The 22,703-nt window shown below is 35.3% G+C and overlaps 2 protein-coding genes across 3 annotated transcripts; both read left to right on the forward strand.

The window, feature by feature from the left end:
• The first annotated feature begins 7,559 nt into the window (after window positions 1–7,559).
• On the forward strand, window positions 7,560–12,412 carry LOC121967772 (dual specificity protein phosphatase 12-like). Its single transcript, XM_042518202.1, has 6 exons — window positions 7,560–8,085; window positions 9,500–9,552; window positions 9,709–9,773; window positions 9,851–9,929; window positions 11,493–11,786; window positions 11,979–12,412. The coding sequence occupies exons 1-6, from the start codon at window positions 7,679–7,681 to the stop codon at window positions 12,131–12,133; spliced, it is 1,053 nt and encodes a 350-aa protein (XP_042374136.1). The 5' UTR covers window positions 7,560–7,678; the 3' UTR covers window positions 12,134–12,412.
• Window positions 12,413–12,631: 219 nt separating this feature from the next.
• Window positions 12,632–21,979, forward strand: LOC121967773 (dihydropyrimidinase-like). 2 transcript variants are annotated; one of them, XM_042518203.1, is made up of 13 exons: window positions 12,632–12,793; window positions 12,892–13,041; window positions 14,709–14,760; window positions 14,871–15,140; window positions 15,276–15,487; window positions 18,088–18,208; window positions 19,817–19,904; window positions 19,993–20,071; window positions 20,790–20,877; window positions 20,982–21,022; window positions 21,108–21,160; window positions 21,312–21,468; window positions 21,620–21,979. In XM_042518203.1, exons 1-13 carry the CDS (start codon window positions 12,683–12,685, stop codon window positions 21,809–21,811), a joined length of 1,614 nt encoding a protein of 537 aa, XP_042374137.1. In that variant the 5' UTR covers window positions 12,632–12,682; the 3' UTR covers window positions 21,812–21,979. The 2 variants fall into 2 exon arrangements, with proteins under 2 accessions (XP_042374137.1, XP_042374138.1); XM_042518204.1 differs by having other exon boundaries at window positions 12,665–12,797.
• The last annotated feature ends 724 nt before the right edge of the window (window positions 21,980–22,703 follow it).

A 22,703-nucleotide genomic window follows, 5' to 3' on the forward strand; every position in this document is an offset into this window, starting at 1 on the left:
GATGCTCTTTGCCTTTTTCAATGAACCCTTCTGGTTGCTTCATATGGATGTTCTCTTCAAGACTTCCATTAAGGAAAGCTGTCTTGACATCCATTTGCCAAATCTCATAATCCATATGAGCAGCAATGGATAAGAGTATCCGGATAGATTTAAGCATGGCTACCGGTGAAAAGGTTTCCTCATAATCGATTCCCTCTTTCTGAGTGTACCCTTTCGCTTTGAAGGTTTCTACCTTCCCGTCTGTCCCTCTTTTCCTTTTGTAGATCCACTTGCATCCAACGGCTTTTATACCATCAGGTGATTCTACAAGCTCCCAGACCTTATTAGAGTGCATAGACTCTATTTCAGAATTCATTGCCTTTTGCCAAGATGCTGCATCTATATCTTGGAGTGCTTCGTCATATGTTTGTGGATCAGGTTCATGTTTACCCGGGATCAAGTCCGAAGACTCTCCCAAAAACATGAATCTTTCAGGCTGCCTTACAACCCTCCCACTACGATGAGGCATTGTCTGTGGTTGTGTATCATGTGTGACATGTGTTGCAGTCTCTTGTGGTACTTCATCTTGTACTGTTGGTACTGAAGTAGACATGCCCTCTCTAAGTTCTTCCAAAACAACTTTGCTACTGGGCTTGTGATCCATTATATAGTCTTCTTCTAAAAATTGGGCATTGGTGCTAACAATGACCTTCTGGTCTTTAGGACTATAAAATAAACCACCTTTCGTTCCTTTGGGATATCCTACAAACACGCGAACTTCTGTACGAGATTCTAACTTATCAGCATCGTCAGTAGCTGCTATAACGTGTAGCAGCTTATCCGCAATAGCTACTATAACGTGTAGCAGCTTATCCGCAGTAGCTACTATAACGTGCAGTAGCTTATCCGCAGTAGCTACTACAACGTGTAACAACTTATCGACAGTAGTTGCGACAAGTAGGGGTGATCGCGGATCGGGTTGGTTCGGTTATTGGGATAAAAAACAATCCGGTCTTACTAGATCAGATAATGTAATATCAGGACCGTACATCCGACCCTATATCCGGCGGATTTTTTTTTTTGGTTCGGTTCGAGTCGGTATAAGTGGGTTGGTCGGTTTGGTGGGTTGACTGCTCACCCCTACTACCCACTGCTTATCCGCCTAAGGGCGCCTCCGAGCACCATGGAGGGTGCCCTCCACCCAGCGTCGAGGGGGCCTCCAGCACCCCTGGAGGGAGCCTCCTACTCTGCTGCATGGACTCTTCAAGCATCGCACCCGAGGCGCCTCCAAGCTCCATGGAGGGTGCATTGGGTACTGTTCATCCGAGGCTTTATCCTTGTAAAATGTGTTAGTCCAAAATACAAACTATATCCTGCAAAAGAGTTTAGCACAATAGTATATAAGAAATAATAAGTCATTTTGACAGTCTCCCAACTGTTCGGTTCTGATTTCGAATTTTCATCTGAAAATCGTAGGTCGAACCAACGCCTACTATTCCCTCCCCGGGAAATGCGTCCTCACCTACTCCACTCAGGAGAGTTTACCTGTTGTCAGACCGGTCCTCCAGACCAATTGGACTTTTGCTCAGCGCCCGAGGCTTTAGGACTTTCAGTTGGACGTTCGCTCTAGGACCCGTCCAGTCTTTTCACCTGGTTCGCGACCACTAGGACTTTCCACCTAGAGTCCCCGACTCTAGGGTTTTTGCCCGAAGCCCTCGACTCGCCAAGACTTTCCGCCTAGGGTTACCATCCCCTAGGACCTAAGGTTATCACCCTCTAGGATTTTCCACCTGCCTATCCGCAGCTAGGACTTTTGCTATAAATACACTTAGGACTTTCCTGAAAACTCATTCAAACACATTAGACCACAAATAACCTTAATTTTGAACCATTTGTCATTATCAAAAACTTAGGTGCAATCGTCGGATGCTTCCCACACCAACAATTTGAAGAGACATTCGCTCATATTGTGAAATTTATGTCAATTCGTGTCATTTTAGCTATAGTTGCATATTTTGACTTGAAATTACATTAGATGAATGTAAAAATAGTTTTTTCTTAATGGTAATCTTGACGAGGAAATCTATATGGTACAACTGAATGTTACATTACTAAAGTCCAAGATATATAGACTTAAAAAATTCTATAAATCGTCTAAAGAAAATGTCAAGACAATGAAATATAAGATTTAATGAAGTCATTTTATCTTATAGTTTCAAAATGATCAATAAGGATCATTGTGTTTACATAAGAAAAAAAAAAAGTTTGTCACCTTATCATTATATATCGATGATATGCTAATAGCTGGAAGTGACATAAAGTCTGTAATAGAAGTCAAAACATGACTTACATCATAGTTTGACATAATAGATATGGGAGAAACTAAGTGTATCTTAGAAGTAAAGATCATAAGAGATCGATCAAAAAAGCTCTTTGGTTTATCTCAAGAGGCTTATATCACTAAAATATTATAACACTTCAATATGTCATATTGCAACATTGAACAAATACTTGTAGTGGAAAATACTATTTTGAGCGAAAATATATATCCCAAGACTCTTGAGGAAATAGTTGATATGAAGAAAAAATTATATGTCAATGACATTGGTAGTTTAATGTATATTATATTGTGTACACGTCCTGATATTAACTATGTTGTTGACTTAGTCGTTTTTAGTTAAATCCAGAATCAAGACATTGGAAAGCGGTAAAGAAGATATTAAGATGTCTCAAAGGGACATTAGATTATTATATTTGTTTTCAAGGACAAAGATGAGCCTTAAAAGTTATACAGATGTAGATTGGGTAAGGGACCTTGATGATAAAAAATCTACATCTAGCTATAGGTTTTGCTAAATGGTGGTGTCAACTCATGGAACAGCAAAAAACAAGCTTGTGTAGCATTATCGATAATGAAAACTGAGTATGTGGCATGTTCAGTAGTTGTATAAGAAGTTGTCTGGTTAGGAAGGTTCCTAAAATATCTGAAAATTATTGAGGATAGTGAGAGTCCTGTTAAGTGTACTATGATAATCACTTTGCTATAGTTTTTTTCTAGGAATTTCAAATATCACAACAACGGCAAACACATAGTTATTGAGTATAGTTTTATAAGGGATATTATTGATAAGAAAAAGATAAATCTTGAGTATATCCCTATACGTGTTATGCTTGCCGATCCTTTTACTAAGTCATTGACTAAAAAATCAATTCAAAGACATGTAAAGTTTTTGAGACTTTGAAGAATATAACATACTGTAAAGACAATAAGAAATGTGAAATGCCATGATGGATTCTATATGTCATTGTTACCTTTTGGGTAATGTCTTGGTGAGCATAGTGGTAGATTAAGATTAATTTATTCATATGGATAATCATCTCTAGTTGTTAAGTATAAATAGAAGCAAGATCATTATTTATATGACAAATAATGATACTGTAAATAGAGACATATCTGTAAGTTAGGGTCGTTTTGATAGTTATAGCAAAATGAGATCATTTATGAATTGAAAATGACCTGAGTAAATGTACCCATCATTTATTGAACCTGATGGAGGCTAGATTAGAATTCATGAGTTGAATTCAAGATTAGGTGTTGAGAATGTTTATATCAAAATTTGTACGTTGTTAAATTTGAGAAAAAACATACACTCTTTATTAGTAAAGAGAAAATATTGTATCATCTGATTCATACCACATGTGCTATAGCGACAATGAGAGTAGTAGGAGAATGAATTTTCACTTCTCCACTATGTGAGTTCTTTGAGATTATAAGTTAATATTAATTTTACCCTAACTGATTATTTAAATATCTACTTGAAATTTTAATCAGGGTATGCTACTTTAACATGTATCCTAATAACATAAATAATTCGGTCTAAAGAACATGACTAGGAAAATAACAAATTAAAATAAATGAATTATAGTTAAAAAGAAGATTAAAATAAATTTACATCTTTAATATTTATTTATTGGTCGATCAATTATATTTTTATTGAGCCCATAAAATGTAATTATGAATAATTATATTGATTGAATATATTAAATATATTTTTAACATAATAGTTATAATAGTTATTATGAGAGATTAGTGGACATGCATTGGTTGTGGGCACACGTTGCCTAGCAGTGGGCACACGTGTCTTCCCTTACTCTCCTTTGTTATTGCGTTCAAATAGAGAAGACGGGGGTGTTAGAACTCTTGATTTTTTGGTGTCATGATAAGATCCACCTACGGCTTTCTGAATTTACCTATTGGTCGATTTGTAAGACCAATCCGTCCACATCCAAAATTAATTGGACTGACGGCCTATATATATATCAGCCAGTGGACTACTCTAATCGCCCGACAAAACTCCCTCAAAACAAACTAGGGAGAGCCATCATTGCCGACTTGGAGATATATATATACCAATCGCCAAGTGCAAAGCTAAGGTCACGCTCACACTGCAAACTAGTAAGATTATGTAGGAAATGGAAACAAAAAGACATTCATCATCTCGCAATCAGTCACATAACACAATGGACAAATTGGCAAGTAGCAGCAGCCACACAACGACTCATCTGGACCAGACAGGCAGTCACGTTATCATCGCCGAATGGAGCAGCAGTGGCATTCCTTTCGCATCACGCTCGATGCCAAAAGCTCTATCTCCTCTTTTTCTTAACCACCGCCATCCAATCAATTTTCTTGGGCGCTCGGTTCCATTGAAATTAGCTACGCACCGAAATCTGAGATAAGGATAAGGGCCAAAAGGTAATCAGCTAGTTGATAGAAAGTCCCAGGTAAAGAGAATCATTTGAGAATATACAACCACATTATTTGTCGATATGATATTGAAATTAGTGTGAGTTGTGTCGGCTGGAATCTTAATTATTGACACGAAACAAAAAAGCGGTGTGGCATTTTGTATATCCCGAGTTAGGACTTGTTCCAATTTGGCGATGGGCTGGAAAAGGCGTGTAGTTGCGTGTGATTGGAATCCGTCTTCCAGAGTAATATAGAAAAGATAAATTATGGATGAATTATTAATACAAGTGGTTAGAAAAGATAAATTATGGATGAATTATTAATACAAGTGGTTAATGCATAGAAAAAGATATGCTTAACACGTGGAGTTTCAATGATAATATTACATGTCTCAATGTACCGTCCCAAGGAGAATGTTTTAAAATTAAGTGCTTGCATGGAGTTTTTCATCGAGGAAGCGCTCAGGAGCAGTCCAAGACTTCAGTATTTTTTAATTGCGCGTTTTATTTGAAGAAATTTTTTTTACAAATTTATTTTAGTTAGGATTCGAATTATAAATATCTAGATGATAATCTGAATACCCTATCACTATATCATAACTTGGGATATTTTTTTAATTATAAAATTTATATTTTTAATTATAAAATTTATATGATAGGTACACTGAATTTCTTGGTAAGCATCTATCTATCTATCTATCTATTATTATTATTATTATTATTATTTCAAAATAAATTGAGGATTTAAGATTTATAATTTAGGATTTATGTTAAAAGAAATGAAAATAAAAAATTTTTAGTACTTGGTGATCACGCACGAATGAGTATTTAGTATATTACTATTTTATTAAAATATGTTGCATTACTAATTAATTTTGATGGAGTCTAAAATAATTTTATATGAATATTTTTTTTACACCAAAAATAATTTTAAAATTTATTAGTAATTTTCACAAATATATCAATCAGGATATAGAGTTTAAGACTTAGTTATAGTGAATTATTGAGAATTTTTCTTATTAATCAATCAATGATCTAGAGTTCGAGACTCAGTTACAATGTATTGTTGAGAATTTTTCTTATTAATCAATTAAGAATCTAGAGTTCGAAACTCTGTGGTGTATTATTGATAAATTTTTTCATTAATCAATTAGAAATCTAGAGTTCCCTTTAGTCACACATCTTAGAATTGACAACACTGTGAGCAGAGAAGCAAGCTTCTATAAATATCTTAGGTATAGGTATAAAAATCATACTTTTCTTGACTTTTTGACTAAAATTAAATATGATATTAAATTAATTATTTATAAGGAGGAGTCTGTTACAGTAATTTATTGTGAGGATTCTCGAGCATCATCCTAGCATTACATTACTGCATGGATCTAGCGCACCCTTATCTTTACCTAATTTATGGGTGACCTTTTGATTAAGATTAAGTGTAGTATTTGTTCTTATCAGTTTAATATATGATATAAAGAATTAAATTAATTTTTTATGAAGAAAAGTTTGTACATACATATAATCAGGAGTGGTGCCATGTATAATTTTAATGGGACAGTTATACGTTGCCCCACCTCAATTTTTATAAGTACCTATATAAGTATATAAAATTATAAAAATATTATATATATATATATATATAAAATCTAAATTAAACAAAATTACATTAAATGTGCACGGATGCCTACACGGGTAGCATATCCAAGTCAAGTAAATGCCAAACAATTTTATTGATCTATTAAACTCAAATTAATGATGTAACTCCTAGAAATCAATGTCTTAAAACTGAATTGGCTTGTCTATCACGATCGAATCAATACTTTAACTAGTCCAATCGTTTGATTAAAATTCGACGACAGTATAATAATTTATATTTCTTATATATATATAAAAGGATTATTTTTCTAAATATATGATATTTTTATATGAGTAAAATTAAAATGGTGTAAGACACTTTTCATTTATTATCAGAAATAAATTATATAGGTTACGTTGTAATACTGATGATTCATAACTGTTATAATATAATATAATATAATATAATCGTATCAGTAGACAATTCATCCCAAATATATTTGTAATACTTTCCTTGTATGAATCAATTAATTCTTAAACCTATTAACAGCAACGCTTTTTTTATAAATCAACACAACCTAGGATCTGTAAACCTAACATAACATTTGTACTAATAATTAGTAGTCATCCGTGATTTATCTCTTTCATATTGACTTAAAAATAAATTGACAAGAACGTTGGGGACGAACGAATCACCTTTTACCATATGTAATAGATAAAAATCGTCACCGGATTCTGGTGTAGTGAGAGAGTATTCAGATTGTCATCTAGACATTCATTATTCGAATAATAATTATGACGAATTTATAAGAATTTTTTTTCCATATAAGGTACGCAACTAAAGGATGTTGGACTACTGAGCTGTCCACTGCGAGTGCTTCTCGATTTATTCTGGTGGTCGGTGGAAAATTTTCGTGAGACCGAACCGATCATCTCAGGCTCGACGTTATCCAATCTGATTAAATATTTTTTTTAATAGATAAAAATCATAATATTTACTATTGATTAATGTTGACAATCAAATTATAACTCGGAACTGTTATAATATGATATTGTGTCGATTAAAATTAAAATATTTATATTATATTAGTTATCATCTCAAAATAAAAAATATTCCGGGTGAAATGAGAAATAATTTTGATAATAAATAAAAAAGAATATTCTTTTTGACAACTAAAAAAACTCTTTTTATAAAAGTATGGAAAAGTTAAATGGAAAAAAATTAATAATAGTAAAATGGAATCTAATTAGCTAGCTCGTTCCTCTACGACAGACTTTTTTTTTTTTTTTGTCTCTCGATCGAAAGGCGAGGGTTTTGGACGAGCAAAAGGAAGAATACGACCTCAAGCGAGGAGAGGGAGCAGGATCGCCGACGATGCCTTACGTGGTCCGCAACCGCCTCTTGTTCGGCGACATCAAGGCCGCCGCCGAAGTGCTCCAGAAGGGGAGCGCCGAGGTCACTCACGTGCTCTCGCTCCTCAGCTCCGCCTCCATCTCTTTCTTCTCCGGCTGGCGACCCGACATCTCAATCCCCACTCAGAAGATTAAGGAGGTGTACGCCGGCGCTGATGGATCCTGGAGGAAGTCTCTGACGCCGGGGAAGCTCCTGTATTCGCTCGAGCATGCCGGGCCGGAGCTGAAGCTGGTGAGGATGGGGGTGCCGTTGAGGGATACGGAGGACGAGGACCTGTTGGACTACCTAGACGTGTGCTTGGATTTTATCGACCAGGGGAGGAAGGAGGGGTCGGTTTTGGTGCATTGCTTCGCTGGTGTTTCGCGAAGGTATGCCTTTCCTTCTGGGATTGCTCGTCTGCCTAAGTTTTTCAAAGAACATGTGCTATCCATTTTGATAGGAATACACTATTGGACTTTAGATCTCTCCATTTGTTCTCTTTTAGATTTGTATTAACATACATTTTTTTCATTGTATGTCTTGTTTACCAGTTGTGTTGAATCAATAAATTGTGTACTGTTTGATGGGATTAAGGTGGAACGATACAATAGAATAAATATGTTCTGTTCTATAAAAGATATGTTCTTGTTCAAAATTAGAAATCTAAAAATTGATGAAAATAAGAAACAAAGGTTGAATCATTTTGTCATTTTTTTGTCTTGCAATGACTCTTTAGAACAATGATGTCAGTGTTCAAGATTACTATTGTTAAAGGCCTTGAATTTTCTGTTCAATGGATGCAAATGAATAGTGCTCAATTGTTATGGGGACCATAACTCTGGCAAGCAAAGGAAGAAAATAAAGCGAGATTATACTATTGTAACTTCGCAATGGTAGAGCGACGAGTGTCCATTGAAAAAATAGAATTGCAGAAAAAACAATTGGCTGCTGTAATCTGTATAGTTAAATTCAATTATCCTCTTTGTTTTTTCTTGTTAGTTATTGCTGCCTTTGCATGGATCAACTTCTACAATGTTGCAAAACATGCCATGTCGTCATCTTGCATATCATGTGAAATTCCTGATGCTTGGAAAATGATACTGTTCCTGTTTAAGATGTATTAATTGACTCCTTGTTTTAAAAGAATGGCACAATCCAGTCTGCAATAATTACTTATCATATGGTGAAAACTAGTTACTACAAAGGAGAAGATCACAGCAGTATAAGCAAAACAAATCACAGAAGAAATTCAAGGGATATTTAGGATCCTGTTAGGTTCATCTGAATTCACCACTTTTGAGCATAAATGTTCACGTATACAGCTCGTGTTGTCTTAAACATTCTAACAGTTAATGACATTTGAAGCCTTTTGATGTTCTAATAAATTCACCAAAGAGAACACACATCCATGTCAAACACTGACAAACCTTCGTACAAGTATAAGAGTTAAGAAGCAGCTTTGTGATGAGGAAGAGGTCAATTACATCAAATTTTCAAGCTAAAAAAGTGAGCATCTAGGTTACCATTTAATATCACATTCCCTAACATAGTGAATACTGTATTCTGATTCTGTATAACATTCGAACGTTAGGTTTAAACATAAAATTAAAAACCCTTATCAAGCAACTTGCTTCCTGAGCCACAGAAACAATTTTTAGCATTCTAAATCTTATTGTTGGTGAACTATCCATTCTAGAGTGTCATTTCTTATTATTTGTTGAAATAATGATTGTCAAATATAATTTCACTTATGGCAGGGCTTCCGATGGATTAAATGCCAATTTGTTGTTTTTGTTTTTGCAGTGCTGCTGTAATAACTGCATATTTAATGAAAACAGAACAGAAATCGTTGGAAGGTCTGCAACTTTGGATGACTTTTTGTTCTTTGTTTGTTTTATCATTAGATGTATACTTTTTCCATGCCAGCAACCATTCACACATGTTCTGGAGGTGACATCTTATGACCTTTATTCTCATGCATCTTTGCTAATACGATGCATGTTGTGTTACAGATGCACTTGAATCCTTGCGTGAAGTGTGTGAAGTTGTAAGCCCAAATGATGGTTTTCTGGATCAGGTTAGATTAACTTTGGATGCTAGCCTGTCTCTGGTGTTAGAAAAGCCTTTGACTAAATCCCATGCAACTCTTTGCAGTTAAGTTTATTTGAAGAAATGGGTTTCAAAGTTGATACCGAAAGCCCCATTTATAAGCGCTTCCGCTTAAAAGTATTAGGTGGGTAATGAAGACCTCAAATAATGCTTCCTTGCATGTTATATTGATTGACTACAGTAATAATCTGTATCCACCATTGCTCTTCTGAATCAATTTTCATTTAACTTGATTAGAGATGCAGGTGCTTTTTACTTTCAGTTTGTTTTTCGTATTCATTAATTTTAGCTATACGAATTAGATTGCCCTCATCCACTTTGGGGAAATTGTCCCTGCAAACTTGTTTCCTCAGGAAATAATTTTTATTTATTGTATTAAAAATTCCATCTGTGAATCTGGGAGTTGGCAGATGCTACATGCTTTAATAATTGTTTCTATCATTCTTTTCTCACACATTGGAGACTTGGAACAACTTAGTGCACAAGGACCAATACTTTGCCTTAATATCATGTCGAAATTGTATTTCTAATGAAACACCTATTATGGCTGTTGAATTAGAGTACGGAGCATGATAATTGTGATATCATGTTCAAAGTAAAATTTTATGATTCCAAAATGAAATTCCAATGTATAGTTGGTTTTTAGAGATTCTCAAAGATTACATGGGGGGAACACACACACATAAATATATATGATCTTTTGCCTACCATGTGAGGCCTAGTTTGGTTGGTGCATGCATCTCCATCTTACGCAATTGAGGCTTGCATGTTTTATAGACAGCTGTAGAGACCAGCAGTCTGAAAAACAAAATGCTAAATATTAACTAGAGAGTTGCTCGGAAGATTTCATTGCCTACTCTCCCAATGATTCTTGGGGATGTTGTGGGACAAGCTTACCAGGTAATGAAAAATAAATAACTAGCAGGGAAGATTTGGGATGAGCTTACTAGACAATGCTAAATAAATAGCTAGTGTTTTTTCTCTTTTAGTACCAGTTGCAGTATGGCTGTCTTTGCATATTTCATTTCACTCAGGAATTGATCAAAACTAATTTGTTTTAGGTTATGAGAAAATTGATGATGCATATGCTATGTCTCGACCTTTTCAACATACACGGAGAAAATGAATTTACAAATAAAGAATTTTGTATTAATTACAAATGGAGACATAAACATTTTACCAGACCAATTTAACTAAAAGGATAAGAGGGGAGTAGATTATAATGAAATCTGATGAGATAGGAATGGAAATGAAGAGCTAATTGTTCACAGAGCTATTTGTTCAGAAGAGGAGTATGTATTATGATTAATCAAATTTTTATTAGTTCACAGTCAATATTTATTGGAATGTCATTAAACAACGATACTGAAACTCATATTACAGCATATGACAAAGGAAAGCTGATAGTACCAAATTACCAATGTTTCTTTGAACCTGAATCCAAGAGGGTTCGTTTTTACTGAGCATGGTGGTGATAGTTTTGATTAAAACCAATACTAACACATTGACATTCCTAGGTATGCATACAAGTAGTTCAAATTTTACTGCTATCATCTTTGTATTGGAATTGCTTTTTTGCTTACTTTTACTGCATTCATCTTTCAATTGGTATGCACACATCTGTTTGTCATCCAAGTATCTATCAGCTTTAGGTTTTCACCCTTTCTTCTATGAATGTTGCCTTCAGGTCATTCTTATAAACAAGGGGAGAAATTAGATAGTTCAGTATTTGGCGCAGATCCTGGTTTACCTGCAGATTCCATCCCTTCTGAGGGTATCAAAGGAGATCAACATACAGCTTACCGGTGCAAAAAATGCAGGAGAGTTGTTGCATTGCAAGAGAATGTTGTTAGTCATGTACCTGGTGAGGGTGAGACATGCTTTGATTGGCAAAAGAGGAAAAACAATAATCGAACAAATAGATTTCAGGACCAAGACTGTTCGTCTTTGTTTGTCGAACCCTTGAAGTGGATGACTTCAGGTAAACTTCTCCTGAAATGATTCTTAGAATCTTCTGCTTCATCAAAAATGTTAATAAGCTATCTGATAGCTACTTTTAGGCAATCTATAATACTCCAACAATATTGTTTTAGTGTTCCAATATCTGTTGTCTTCGACTTCCAACAACTCTGCGGTTTCAATTTCTAACGCTCAATTCCCTCACAATCTACAGTCGAAGAGGGTGCTATGGAAGGAAAACTCTCGTGCATCCATTGTGTTTCACGTCTAGGATACTTCAACTGGTCAGGCATCCAGTGCAGCTGTGGCAGCTGGATTACCCCTGCATTCCAGATTCATAAAAGCAAAATAGATATTAGTAGAGTGTAGTAATTCTGGAGCAGATTGAAGCAAATCCGAAGGCCTCGTCTTGGTGGTACTCATGGGGAGGAAGTGCAAATTCGTATCAGATGACTTGCAGAATACATTTGGGCCATTGTTTTTCAGTGTGTACTGTTTTATTTCTTGCAGTTCTTGTTTAATGTGAGCTAGTCTCTGTTGTTTAAAGAAAAAAGGCTTGTAAAAAAATGAATATACACCGAACTCATTTGGGAACAAAGAATTGACTGATGCCTGAGATTAAAAGATTATGCTAATGCTTTTGTTCAAGTTTATGTTCTTCCTCAGTTTGCCGTAGGCATTATCTTGAGATGCCCCTTTCTTCGTTTGGTTAAAGTGTTTACAATTCTATGAACTTATTTTAAAATTTTAACACCTAAAAAATATTTTTACCCTTATCACGTCATTTAGCTGTAAATTTTTTTTAATATATTTATATTTATATTTTTTAAATTCATGATTCAGATAAGTTCCATCGTTAGTCAATATTGGTAGCCTATATATTTACGTGCTATTTACGGCTCGGGTGGCAGTATCTCGATGGTTCCAAAGATCAGCTTCTCGTCTCGCCGGCGGTTCTCCCGACTCGATGCCTTACTCGTGCTTGTTCTTGTCTTTCTGTCTATCTATGAAGGGCATCCGATGGAAGGGGTAGGTCGGGCGTTTATCTTGTCTTTGGATCTCGTTCTTTCGTTGCTTTATTCTCCGGTTTTTGAATTCTGATCGGCAATGGATTTTAACTCTTTCAGTTCTGTGCAATCGGAGGCGAGTCAGGCTGTGCTTTGTCTTCTGAGAAGATCTTGATCAAGGGAGGAACTGTGGTAAACGCTCATCACAAGGAAATGTTAGATGTGTACATCGAGGACGGTATCATTGTCTCCGTGAAGCCCAACATTAGGGTAAGTTGTTTTTGGTTGGAATGGTATTTCTGATTAACGTTTTTGGTTTTAAATGATATTTATTTACCTATTTTAATTATGAGAAGTAGATAATTGACCATGTAAAATTTACCGCTGCTCCGCGTACGGAAAATGGCTTGTAATTAGCCAAATCTTATTCTTCTTTTCAGCAAAAGGCAATCTTTTGGTAACCATTCAAATTTTATTGCAGTCACGTAAGCACAGCAGGGTTCGGCTTTGATCTTAGTTTAGGTCTTGGCGAGATATAAATAGGGCTTTGTACTTAATAATTTTATCTCAGCAGCTTCATCGTTCTATTAAAGAAACAAGCAAAAATGACAGCAGTGCCTTTTTCTTCTTTTTATTATTTTAAACAGAATTGAACGGTGCTACAAAACTGTTACCTTTTGGATCAACTTCAAATCAAATTAACTTTTGTATATATGTCGCCGGTATTAGGAGAGTTGATGGTTGAAATCTGATTTAATTTGAAGTTGAAATTTAAAAATTAACAGTTTGCTTAAATTATTTTAGGTTCAAATTGTTGAACTGTTTGTACGATTCAGGCCATATTTAAACTCGATAGACTTTTGTCGATAAGTTATTAATTAGTTTTTGGTTTTGTGAGTAGAAAAGTGAAGTCTGATTCAACTTGAAGTAAATTTCTTTAAAAATTAAACAGGTTTGCTAAAACTAGTTTAGGGATTCAGATCAATTTCAAATCCAAAAAAACTATGTTTTTAGGTTGTGAGGCAAACACTGAAATTTGTTTCTGTATCTTAAATTGAGTTAGAGCCTACAAATAGTTTTTTTAAATAAAATTTTCTAATTATTTTAAAATAAAATGTGTAAGGAACATTTTTGATATTTTTCCTAAGAGCTGGCAATCATATTGATGATTGGGAAAGATGGGGCATTCTTGTTATTTTTGTCAAATACTATATCAAACTAGAGCTTTATGACAAAAAAAAACTATATTAATCCAAAACCACACTGATAAGGACTTAAAATTCCAACCAAAATTTCATTGGTGACCCATTTATCCTATTTCTGCTCTTTGGTGGCATTATTACATTATGATCTTTTCCACATCGTATTTATTTTCTACACCAGGGATTTAATTGGTTTCATAAATGGCTTTATTGAGTATCCTCATCTTGTCATGTATTAGCCAAGATGTATGCCATCAGTGCTCCTGATTTTCACATGCTGATCCAATAAATCTTAAGTTTGTGTATGAGTAGAACATGAGGGAAATCTTAGGAGATGCAAAGTGTGAGTTATTCATGAGTTCTGAAAATACACAAAGATACATACTATTATTAGAAGTAGATGTATAGGATATGGTGTGTAAATGGATTTAATAAAATAGCTAATCCATCAAATCTATTTGAGTGTAGCTGTATACAATGAACCATGTCATTCTCTGAAGTTCCAGGCACAACATTAGTTATTTTTTCTCATCAAACATATAAAACAACCAACTCCCTTCAACTTCTCATGTGGACCTGATTAAGCCAAACACATTTATGGTTTTAAAACTATCCAGTTCCTATTTGGTCATTAAATGTGTGAGTCAATGGATCTGTCTTGTTTTATTAGGCTGCAGGCAATTTCTTATTCTACCATTCATGTCTTTTCAATATTCACTTTTTTGTGAATTACAGGTTGGCGATGATGTGAAAGTAATTGATGCAACTGGAAAGTATGTCATGCCAGGTGATAACTAATTTTGTTGCAAAAGATGCATTATATATGTAATTGCTGATGAACCAATTATCCCCTTAATGTGCTAAATCTTATGATCATTATTTGGGGCACAACGGCAGGTGGAATTGATCCTCATACTCATCTTGATATGGAGTTTATGGGAACAGTCACCAAAGATGATTTCTTCACTGGCCAAGCTGCTGCTTTGGCAGGCGGAACCACCATGCATATTGACTTTGTTATGCCAGTTAAGGGGGATTTGACTGCAGGTTTTGATGCTTACGTAGAAAAAGCAAAAAGGTCAGCTATGGACTATGGTTTTCATATGGCCATCACAAAGTGGGATGCTGGTGTTTCTAGGGAAATGGAGCAGATGGTTAATGAGAAGGGTTAGTAAGGATGTAACACCACTGATGCCAATTTATATAATATTAATTCAATGCTCATTCAAGAGTAGTTATGACTGGTTGATCTTGTTGCCAATATCAATGGTATTTTCTAAGATATTATTGTATAATCATCAGGCATCAACTCTTTCAAGTTCTTTATGGCTTACAAAGGATCATTGATGGTCAGTGATGATCTTTTACTGCAAGGCTTGGAAAAATGCAAATCCCTAGGTGCAATAGCCATGGTTCATGCAGAGAATGGAGATGCTGTTGTTGAAGGACAGAAGAGAATGATAGAACTTGGGATAACAGGTCCAGAAGGACATGCTCTTTCACGGCCTCCTGTGGTAATTCTAAGATTCTTTGTCTTTCAAAAACTTCATTACCAGTTCTACCTTTTCAAATTACATTTGGTTTGTACATTTTTTGATGTTTTTCAATTTGATTCCTTTTTCACAATTTGATTGCCCCTTAGCTACCTTATTTAGTAAGAAAGAGAAAAAAATTCACATGCACATGTAGTGAGATAACTTGTGTGTGCAAACTGATTAATAATATCTTGTTCACTGTGCATATTTAGGTAACAATAATTCATGATACTAGGATTCTTCATCTACCTTGGGCCCTTTGGCTACATGTAAAAGTTTTTAGAAAATGAGTTGTAGAACAGCTAGATCTACCCTATTGGCCTAGGGAATGTAAATTATAACATTGTTCCTCAAGTATATGTGATAGTTGTAGAAGCCCAAGGTGCTCAATGCAACCTAAAATGCCTAGTTGCTTAGGTAGTGCCTATGAAACTTAGAATTTTGAAGAAGTCTCACTTAATCATGTGAAACTAAGAGAGGAGGTTGTTAAAACCGAAGGAATTTAGATATCTGCACAATGATATGATGTTGTCCACTTTGGGCGTAAGCTCTCATGGTTTTATTTTTGGGCTTTACCCAAAATGCCTCATACGAATAGAGATATCTTTCCCTTATAAGCCCATGATCTTTCTCATGTGTTTTTAACGTGGAATTTTGTTTGCAACCTTATAACCGAAACAATCCCCCCTTAAACGAAAGACCACATGCCCCCCCCCCCCCCCCCCCCCCCCGGCGCGGGGAAAGCCTATCTGTTTGACGTCCGATCCTCAACTCACTAAGTCTTCCTGCTCCTTAGTCCAACAAGGTCTTTCTGCCCCTCGATCCAACAAACCTACTAGGTTTTTCTGCCCTTCGGTCCACCCTTCCTACTAGGAATTCCTTGTCCCTCAGTCCAACTGACTTACTAGGTCCTCCTTGACTAACCACAACTAGGGCTTATCTGCCTGACTGTCCGCCAAGACTTCTTGCCTGGTGTCTGATCCTCTTGATCCAGATATGAGAGTCTCCACTTCCTTTGTTCGATATCAATATTCTACTTACATGGCTCGATTAGACCATACCTCTTGTGCAAAGTTGGCGGTTAGGCTCTCTGACAGTCTAGGCTCTGATACCAATTGTTGAGACCGAAGGAATTTAGATATCTCCATAATTGTATGATATTGTTCACTTTGAGTCTAAGTCCTCATGGTTTTGTTTTTGGGCTTTACCTAAAATGCCTCATACCAATGGAGATATCTTTCCCTTATAAGCCTATGATATTTCCATGTGTTTTTCATGGGCGACTTTGTTTGTAACCTTGCAACCCCAACAAAGGTAATTCTTATACCCTCTCACCACCTCATGCTATCCTGTCCCAACATGGTCATAGATGTGAGGCCAACTTCAGTAACATAGAGAAACCCAAGGGGTGCCTAATCCAACCCAAAATGCCAAGGGATTAGGCATCTAGGTGGGATCCCCTTGATACCTATCATGCTCAAGTCGGTCTCACTTAACCATGTGAGACCAAAAAGAGGTGACTTAATACTCTCTCAGTAGTCGACATGAATCAATTTGTTATCAATCATACTGATGCATTGTGTTTTTCGGCTAGCACAACGTTTGTTGACTATAAATAGTATATTTTACCAAACAGAATGACATGCAAACCTTGGTGTTGAGATCTTTTGAGAATACAGACCATCATAATTCATTTCAAACCCAATTTCGGAGTTAGTATTGCAGATTGTAATTGTTTAGTACGTATCCAACTATTATATAGAACAAGTGTTTAGTCTCAATTATCTAACTCCTATCTCGTCTTTATAGTTTTGTATATATTATACAATTCATGAGATGGAAAGTGGAGACAACCACGCGTAATATACTCATTATACTATTATACTCATTTTCCGTCATTTATCACTTTCCAGGATAAGTATTGATCATTTCAATTTGTCATATTCTGTACTAGATAATGGACAAGCATTCATAGAAACAAAATGATACTAGTGCTGGTTCCAATCTTTTAATGAGTTAATCTCATGGGTCCTATGGTGACAATTGTTTCTTTTGTACTAGATAACTGTGAACTCTTTTTTTGAAGAAAAAAGGTCAATACCTATACTTTCTATACAGGGAAATGTAAATAGGTTTATGTTATGGGTCTACTTATCTCTTGGAAACGCAAGAGACAAACAATGGTTTCAAGGTCAAATCCAAAGGCAAGATATATGACCGTAAGGGTCGCAATATACTAGCTCATTTGGGTTAATCACTTAAAAACTGAGCTAGGATATCCCTCTTTAGAACAAATGAATATTTACTGTACAATCAAGCTGTAATACATATAGATTCAATCCAGCATTTCACAAGCGGATGAGAGGACAAACTGTCACTTTATTAGAGATAAAGTGCAATCTAATGAGATCATCACTTTTTTTTTTTGCTGGCTATAATGATTACTTGGTAGATTTACACCAAATAGTAAAGAGAGCCTAAAGTTGAGTGTATTTGCAACAAGTTGGATTTCTACAATATATACAAACTAGCTGTATTTAGTTATTTGTATTAACTTTCTAATGCATTTTTTTATACAGCTAGAGGCAGAAGCAACTGCAAGAGCCATCCGCCTGGCTAATTTTGTCAATACACCCTTATATGTTGTTCATGTAATGAGCATTGATGCTATGGAAGAGATTGCAAAGGCCAGGAAAGCAGGTTACACAATTAATCATTTCCTTCAATTTTATACTTTATGACTTGGATATTTGTCTTCTTCACTAGTTCACAAAATTTGAATTGCTCTTATTTAGAGGCTTCCATCTGCAAGCAATTCAATGTTTTAGAATCCACATACATGGGGACTGTGGATTTCTGGGGTCAAAGGTCTTCACAGGCATGCACTTTATATGTGCACAGGATAAACATTCTCCTAGGTCAAGGCATATGAAGTTCTGTTTGATAGTAACAAGTCAAAAATAACAGAAATCTCCAATCTGACAGCAATTTAGAATTTTGGTACTGATGAGGATCTCTATCAGCCCGGATGCTACCATCTTGGAGTTGAGACATGCTGACACATAGGACAAATAAGCATCATTTGCCCCATGCCAGCATGGTTTTTGGCTATCCTACTCTTTTGATTTCCGCATACTTGGTTTGTTTATATTTAAAGACAAGAATATTACATTTTCACAGTAATTGAACTAAAATTTCTTAGAACAACTTTAAAAAGTATAACAAATCGACTTACAACATACCTCACTCACTAGTAAGACTATATTTGCTAATATGTTTTAGTAAGTCTTTACTAACATCACAATGAATTGTTTAGCCAACTTATATATCAAGTGGTTGACAAATGGTAGTTGGGCGAACATATGTAATTGATGCTCATGCCAATTGATTTCAATTTCAGGGCACAGGGATAACCATACATATCATCTGTCTGATTTGCATGCGATGCAATTTTTAACTGTGCCTAAAAGCATGCATGAGTACCAACAAAAATGGAAAAATTCTAGCATAGGGATCTCAGCCATAGAGCAATTTTGCCTTTAGAATTCAAGATTACTACTTTTGCTCCGTATCTTAGTCATAGTGCTATTTCTTTTAGGACATCAAGACCGCTATTTTGCTTCATATCCTAAAAGATGTTATCTCGTCAATCACATAGATGTTGCTTTTAAAGGATAGAAAGCCAAAATTCTATAAGAAAGTTCCTTTGTTAAGCTTTTATACTTCAAAACTTGCGACCAGACCTCTCAGAAATAATAAATCAAGCTCATACAGTATGTAAGTGATTCATGATTGACTAACAGAGATGTAAGGGAGAAAAAAAATCTATTACTCATTCAGTATTTGTAGTTTATCCCCACCATTTCAACAATCAGTGAGGCCTGCCTGTCAGGTATTCTAGTAATAAATTTGACTAGATTGGCTTCTAATAGTCCAACTCAGCTCTTTTTTTAGCATGGTGGCTGACAGTGAATTAAATTGATAAGTCACTAGAGCACATTACAGGTCTCACCTTTCAAGAGAAGGTTCTGTGGGATATTTCATCAAGATGGTTTGGTGCTTACATGGATAATTTTGTTGTAAAAAAGCTTAGATTGTGAATGTTTCCTTCAAGAAAATCCACAATACTGTTACCTTTTAAGAATGATGACATTATTTCCTTTGTACAAAATTCTGTCTTCTTATTTTAGCAAGTCACCCAGTCTTAGCTTGTTAGTATTTTGGTCTAGTAGAAAATGAATATATTTAATGCGCCAGTTGAGTTTGTAACTTGTTCTTAATCTAATTCCTTATCATTATGAATTATAGGGCAAAGGGTCATTGGTGAACCGGTTGTCTCTGGCTTAACTCTGGATGATTCTTGGCTTTGGCATCCTGACTTCACTACTGCTGCAAAGTAGACCCTAATTAAAACCTTTCCTGTTTGTACATTTTCTCATTAACATCCATGCTTGATAGGCATGAAGATCAGTTTTATTTTCTAGATATGTAATGAGTCCACCAATAAGGAAATCAGGACATGATAAGGCTCTACAAGCTGCCCTTTCAACTAATGTCTTACAGGTTAGGTTCTGTTATATACTGTTCTATCTTGAATATCCAAAATATAAATGGAAACGTTTCCTAATATCTTAATTGTTAAGAGTAGGGAAGGGGTTCTTTTGTAAGGGTCTTGTCATTGTAAATAATTGTAAAAATTCACCCCCATTCATGTTGAGTCTATAGGTTGAGCATGGGTTCAGCTAGACTAGTCTACTTGCTTATACACAAGGCAGTCTTGTATTATATGATTGATCTGTTCATTAAAAGTGTAAGTTTTTAGGATAAACGGTCATCTAATCCTACTTGCGATGTTCTAATGGTAGCCCCTCCATAATAAGCACCGCAGCCAGCCATTGTTGTTGCTGCTGCTACCATCTACCACCTCTGACTTTGCCATCATTACTATTTTATTCTACTGTCATATGCCACTATATTAATGGTATCACAACAATTCAACTGTTGACTTCTTCACTCTACCACCATTGTTCCCACCATTCACCAAAATCATCACTTTTTATTTCCAAAACCACTGTTGCTACTTGCCATCACCTGCAACCGCCAACTCTGTATTGCCTCGTTAACTAGCACCACAACAATCGCACCACTTGTAAATATTACTTGCAGTTCTTTTGTGAAGCATATAGATATCTGTTCTTGTAGGTGTCTTGTTTTTTATTTCAGTCATAAAGTCAAAGTAGATGGTAACGAATAAATTTGCGCTATTTTTACTGTCATGCAGCTTGTAGCAACTGATCATTGCACATTTAACTCTACTCAAAAAGCTTTTGGCTCTGAGGACTTCAGAAAAATCCCAAATGGTGTCAATGGTCTGCTCTATTTCCCATAATTCCCATTGTTCTGCTGCATTTAGATATTTATTATCAGCTGGAAGATTTCACAAATATCTAAAAACTATTACTATGAATCCCAGGTATAGAGGAAAGGATGCATCTTGTTTGGGATAAGATGGTGGTAAGATGAAAAACCGAGACGATTAATATCTCTTTACCCAGAATTTTTATCCAAAGATTGTTTCAAAAAATTGACTTTCTTTCAGGAGTCCGGACAAATGTCTATTACTGATTTTGTGCGTGTAACAAGCACTGAATGGTATGATGTTCTAGCTCAGCATTGGACATTCTAAGTTAATGAATACATTTAGCTAAATGTACTTCTGAAAATTTCCATGTCTGAGTAAATCATTCATACAGAGATATATCTATGAAGATTTGGTTATGTTTCACATCATACTTATTTGCAGTGCGAAAATATTCAATATTTACCCACGAAAAGGTGCTGTACTGGAAGGCTCTGATGCTGATGTTATCGTATTGAACCCTAACGCAACCTATACGATATCCGCTGCTTCTCATCATTCAAAAACTGATACCAATGTTTACGAAGGGATGATAGGAAAGGTATTGAGAAATGTTTAGCATAATTCAAACATGATCTTTTTATACTCATTTTTCTTTTTGCTGAATATTGGTACGCTCCATTTATGAGTTTTAAGTTCTACAACATGACGGTTTAATGTTTTACCTAATTGTCGTTGGCTTGTCGACGCAGGGAAAAGTCGAAGTCACTATTTCACAGGGGAGGGTGGTTTGGGAAGATGATGAACTAAAGGTCACACCAGGATCGGGTAGGTACATCAAGATGCCACCTTTTGGTTATCTTTTCGATGGCATACAGAAGGTTGATGCTTCATATCTTGCCTCTCTTAATGCTCCGGTTCAACGCAGTAAAGCTACGTCATGATCTTTAACGAGTTAATCTGTTTATGCCAAAATAAATGATGGATTATTCAACTGGGATGTAACAGACACATAATGCATGTAAATTATCGAAGATTTAGGCTGTTTTTTTTTTTTGAACTGCCTGAATAAAATATATTTTGAAGGAAATCCTTAGAGGAATTTTATTTTGTGCACTGTGAGTTTCGGTCGGTTCAGATGGACCAGTGAGCTTGATGTGTTGGACAATTCTTGTTGCCTATGTTGTTTTGTAAGGCTCACAAATTATGTTGAAAGAGTATTCATATTTAGTCAATTTGCTCAATGGATTTAGCTGATAACAACACATAGGGCAAGCGCATAGTATTCTGTCTCAATCAGATAAGAGTTTGATTTCCAGGGGTTTCACCGTAAATTTCCCTCTGATGTGGGGCCGTGGCCGTTTCATTTTTTTTTTTTTTGGGATAGATTTTTTTTTTTAAATGTACAAAAACAGAATGCACATTTTCACATTTTTTTTTAAAAAATTGTTTTTTAGGAATTCTAAAAAACTAAGTGCTTTAAATAAAATACTGAACTTTGAATTTGATGGCCCGCCATGTGTGTTCCTCAAACAACTCACTTGTTGAAATCGAACCAATCAATTAGGCGTGACAGCTTGTGGATCTCCCGGCAAAATCGGCTTTAAGGTGGCCCAATTTGACTATGAAATATTTTATCAGTTAGTTATTGAAAAAAAGTATTTTTTTTCCGAACAGCTAAAAATTGATGTCCATATTTTTTTTTTCAAAAATATAAACTATTAAAACATATAAAATTATATTCACATGATATTTCTGCAATTAGATTTTTGAAGGATATGAACGTAATTTTGTTCGTTTATGGATGGCTGATTGCCAAACCATTTCTTTCTATCG

Source organism: Zingiber officinale, chromosome 3B (genome assembly GCF_018446385.1).
Source record: "Zingiber officinale cultivar Zhangliang chromosome 3B, Zo_v1.1, whole genome shotgun sequence".
NCBI lineage: Eukaryota > Viridiplantae > Streptophyta > Magnoliopsida > Zingiberales > Zingiberaceae > Zingiber > Zingiber officinale.

Coding starts and splice junctions, on each gene's coding strand:
- LOC121967773 (XM_042518203.1), top strand. CDS start 12,683: ATGGTTCCAAAGATCAGCTTCTCGTCTCGCCGGCGGTTCTCCCGACTC. Junction 15,141..15,275: donor GCAGATGGTTAATGAGAAGG/GTTAGTAAGGAT, acceptor TATAATCATCAG/GCATCAACTCTTTCAAGTTC. Junction 18,209..19,816: donor TGCAAAGGCCAGGAAAGCAG/GTTACACAATTA, acceptor TATGAATTATAG/GGCAAAGGGTCATTGGTGAA.
- LOC121967772 (XM_042518202.1), top strand. CDS start 7,679: ATGCCTTACGTGGTCCGCAACCGCCTCTTGTTCGGCGACATCAAGGCC. Junction 9,774..9,850: donor ATGATGGTTTTCTGGATCAG/GTTAGATTAACT, acceptor AACTCTTTGCAG/TTAAGTTTATTTGAAGAAAT. Junction 9,930..11,492: donor CTTCCGCTTAAAAGTATTAG/GTGGGTAATGAA, acceptor TGTTGCCTTCAG/GTCATTCTTATAAACAAGGG.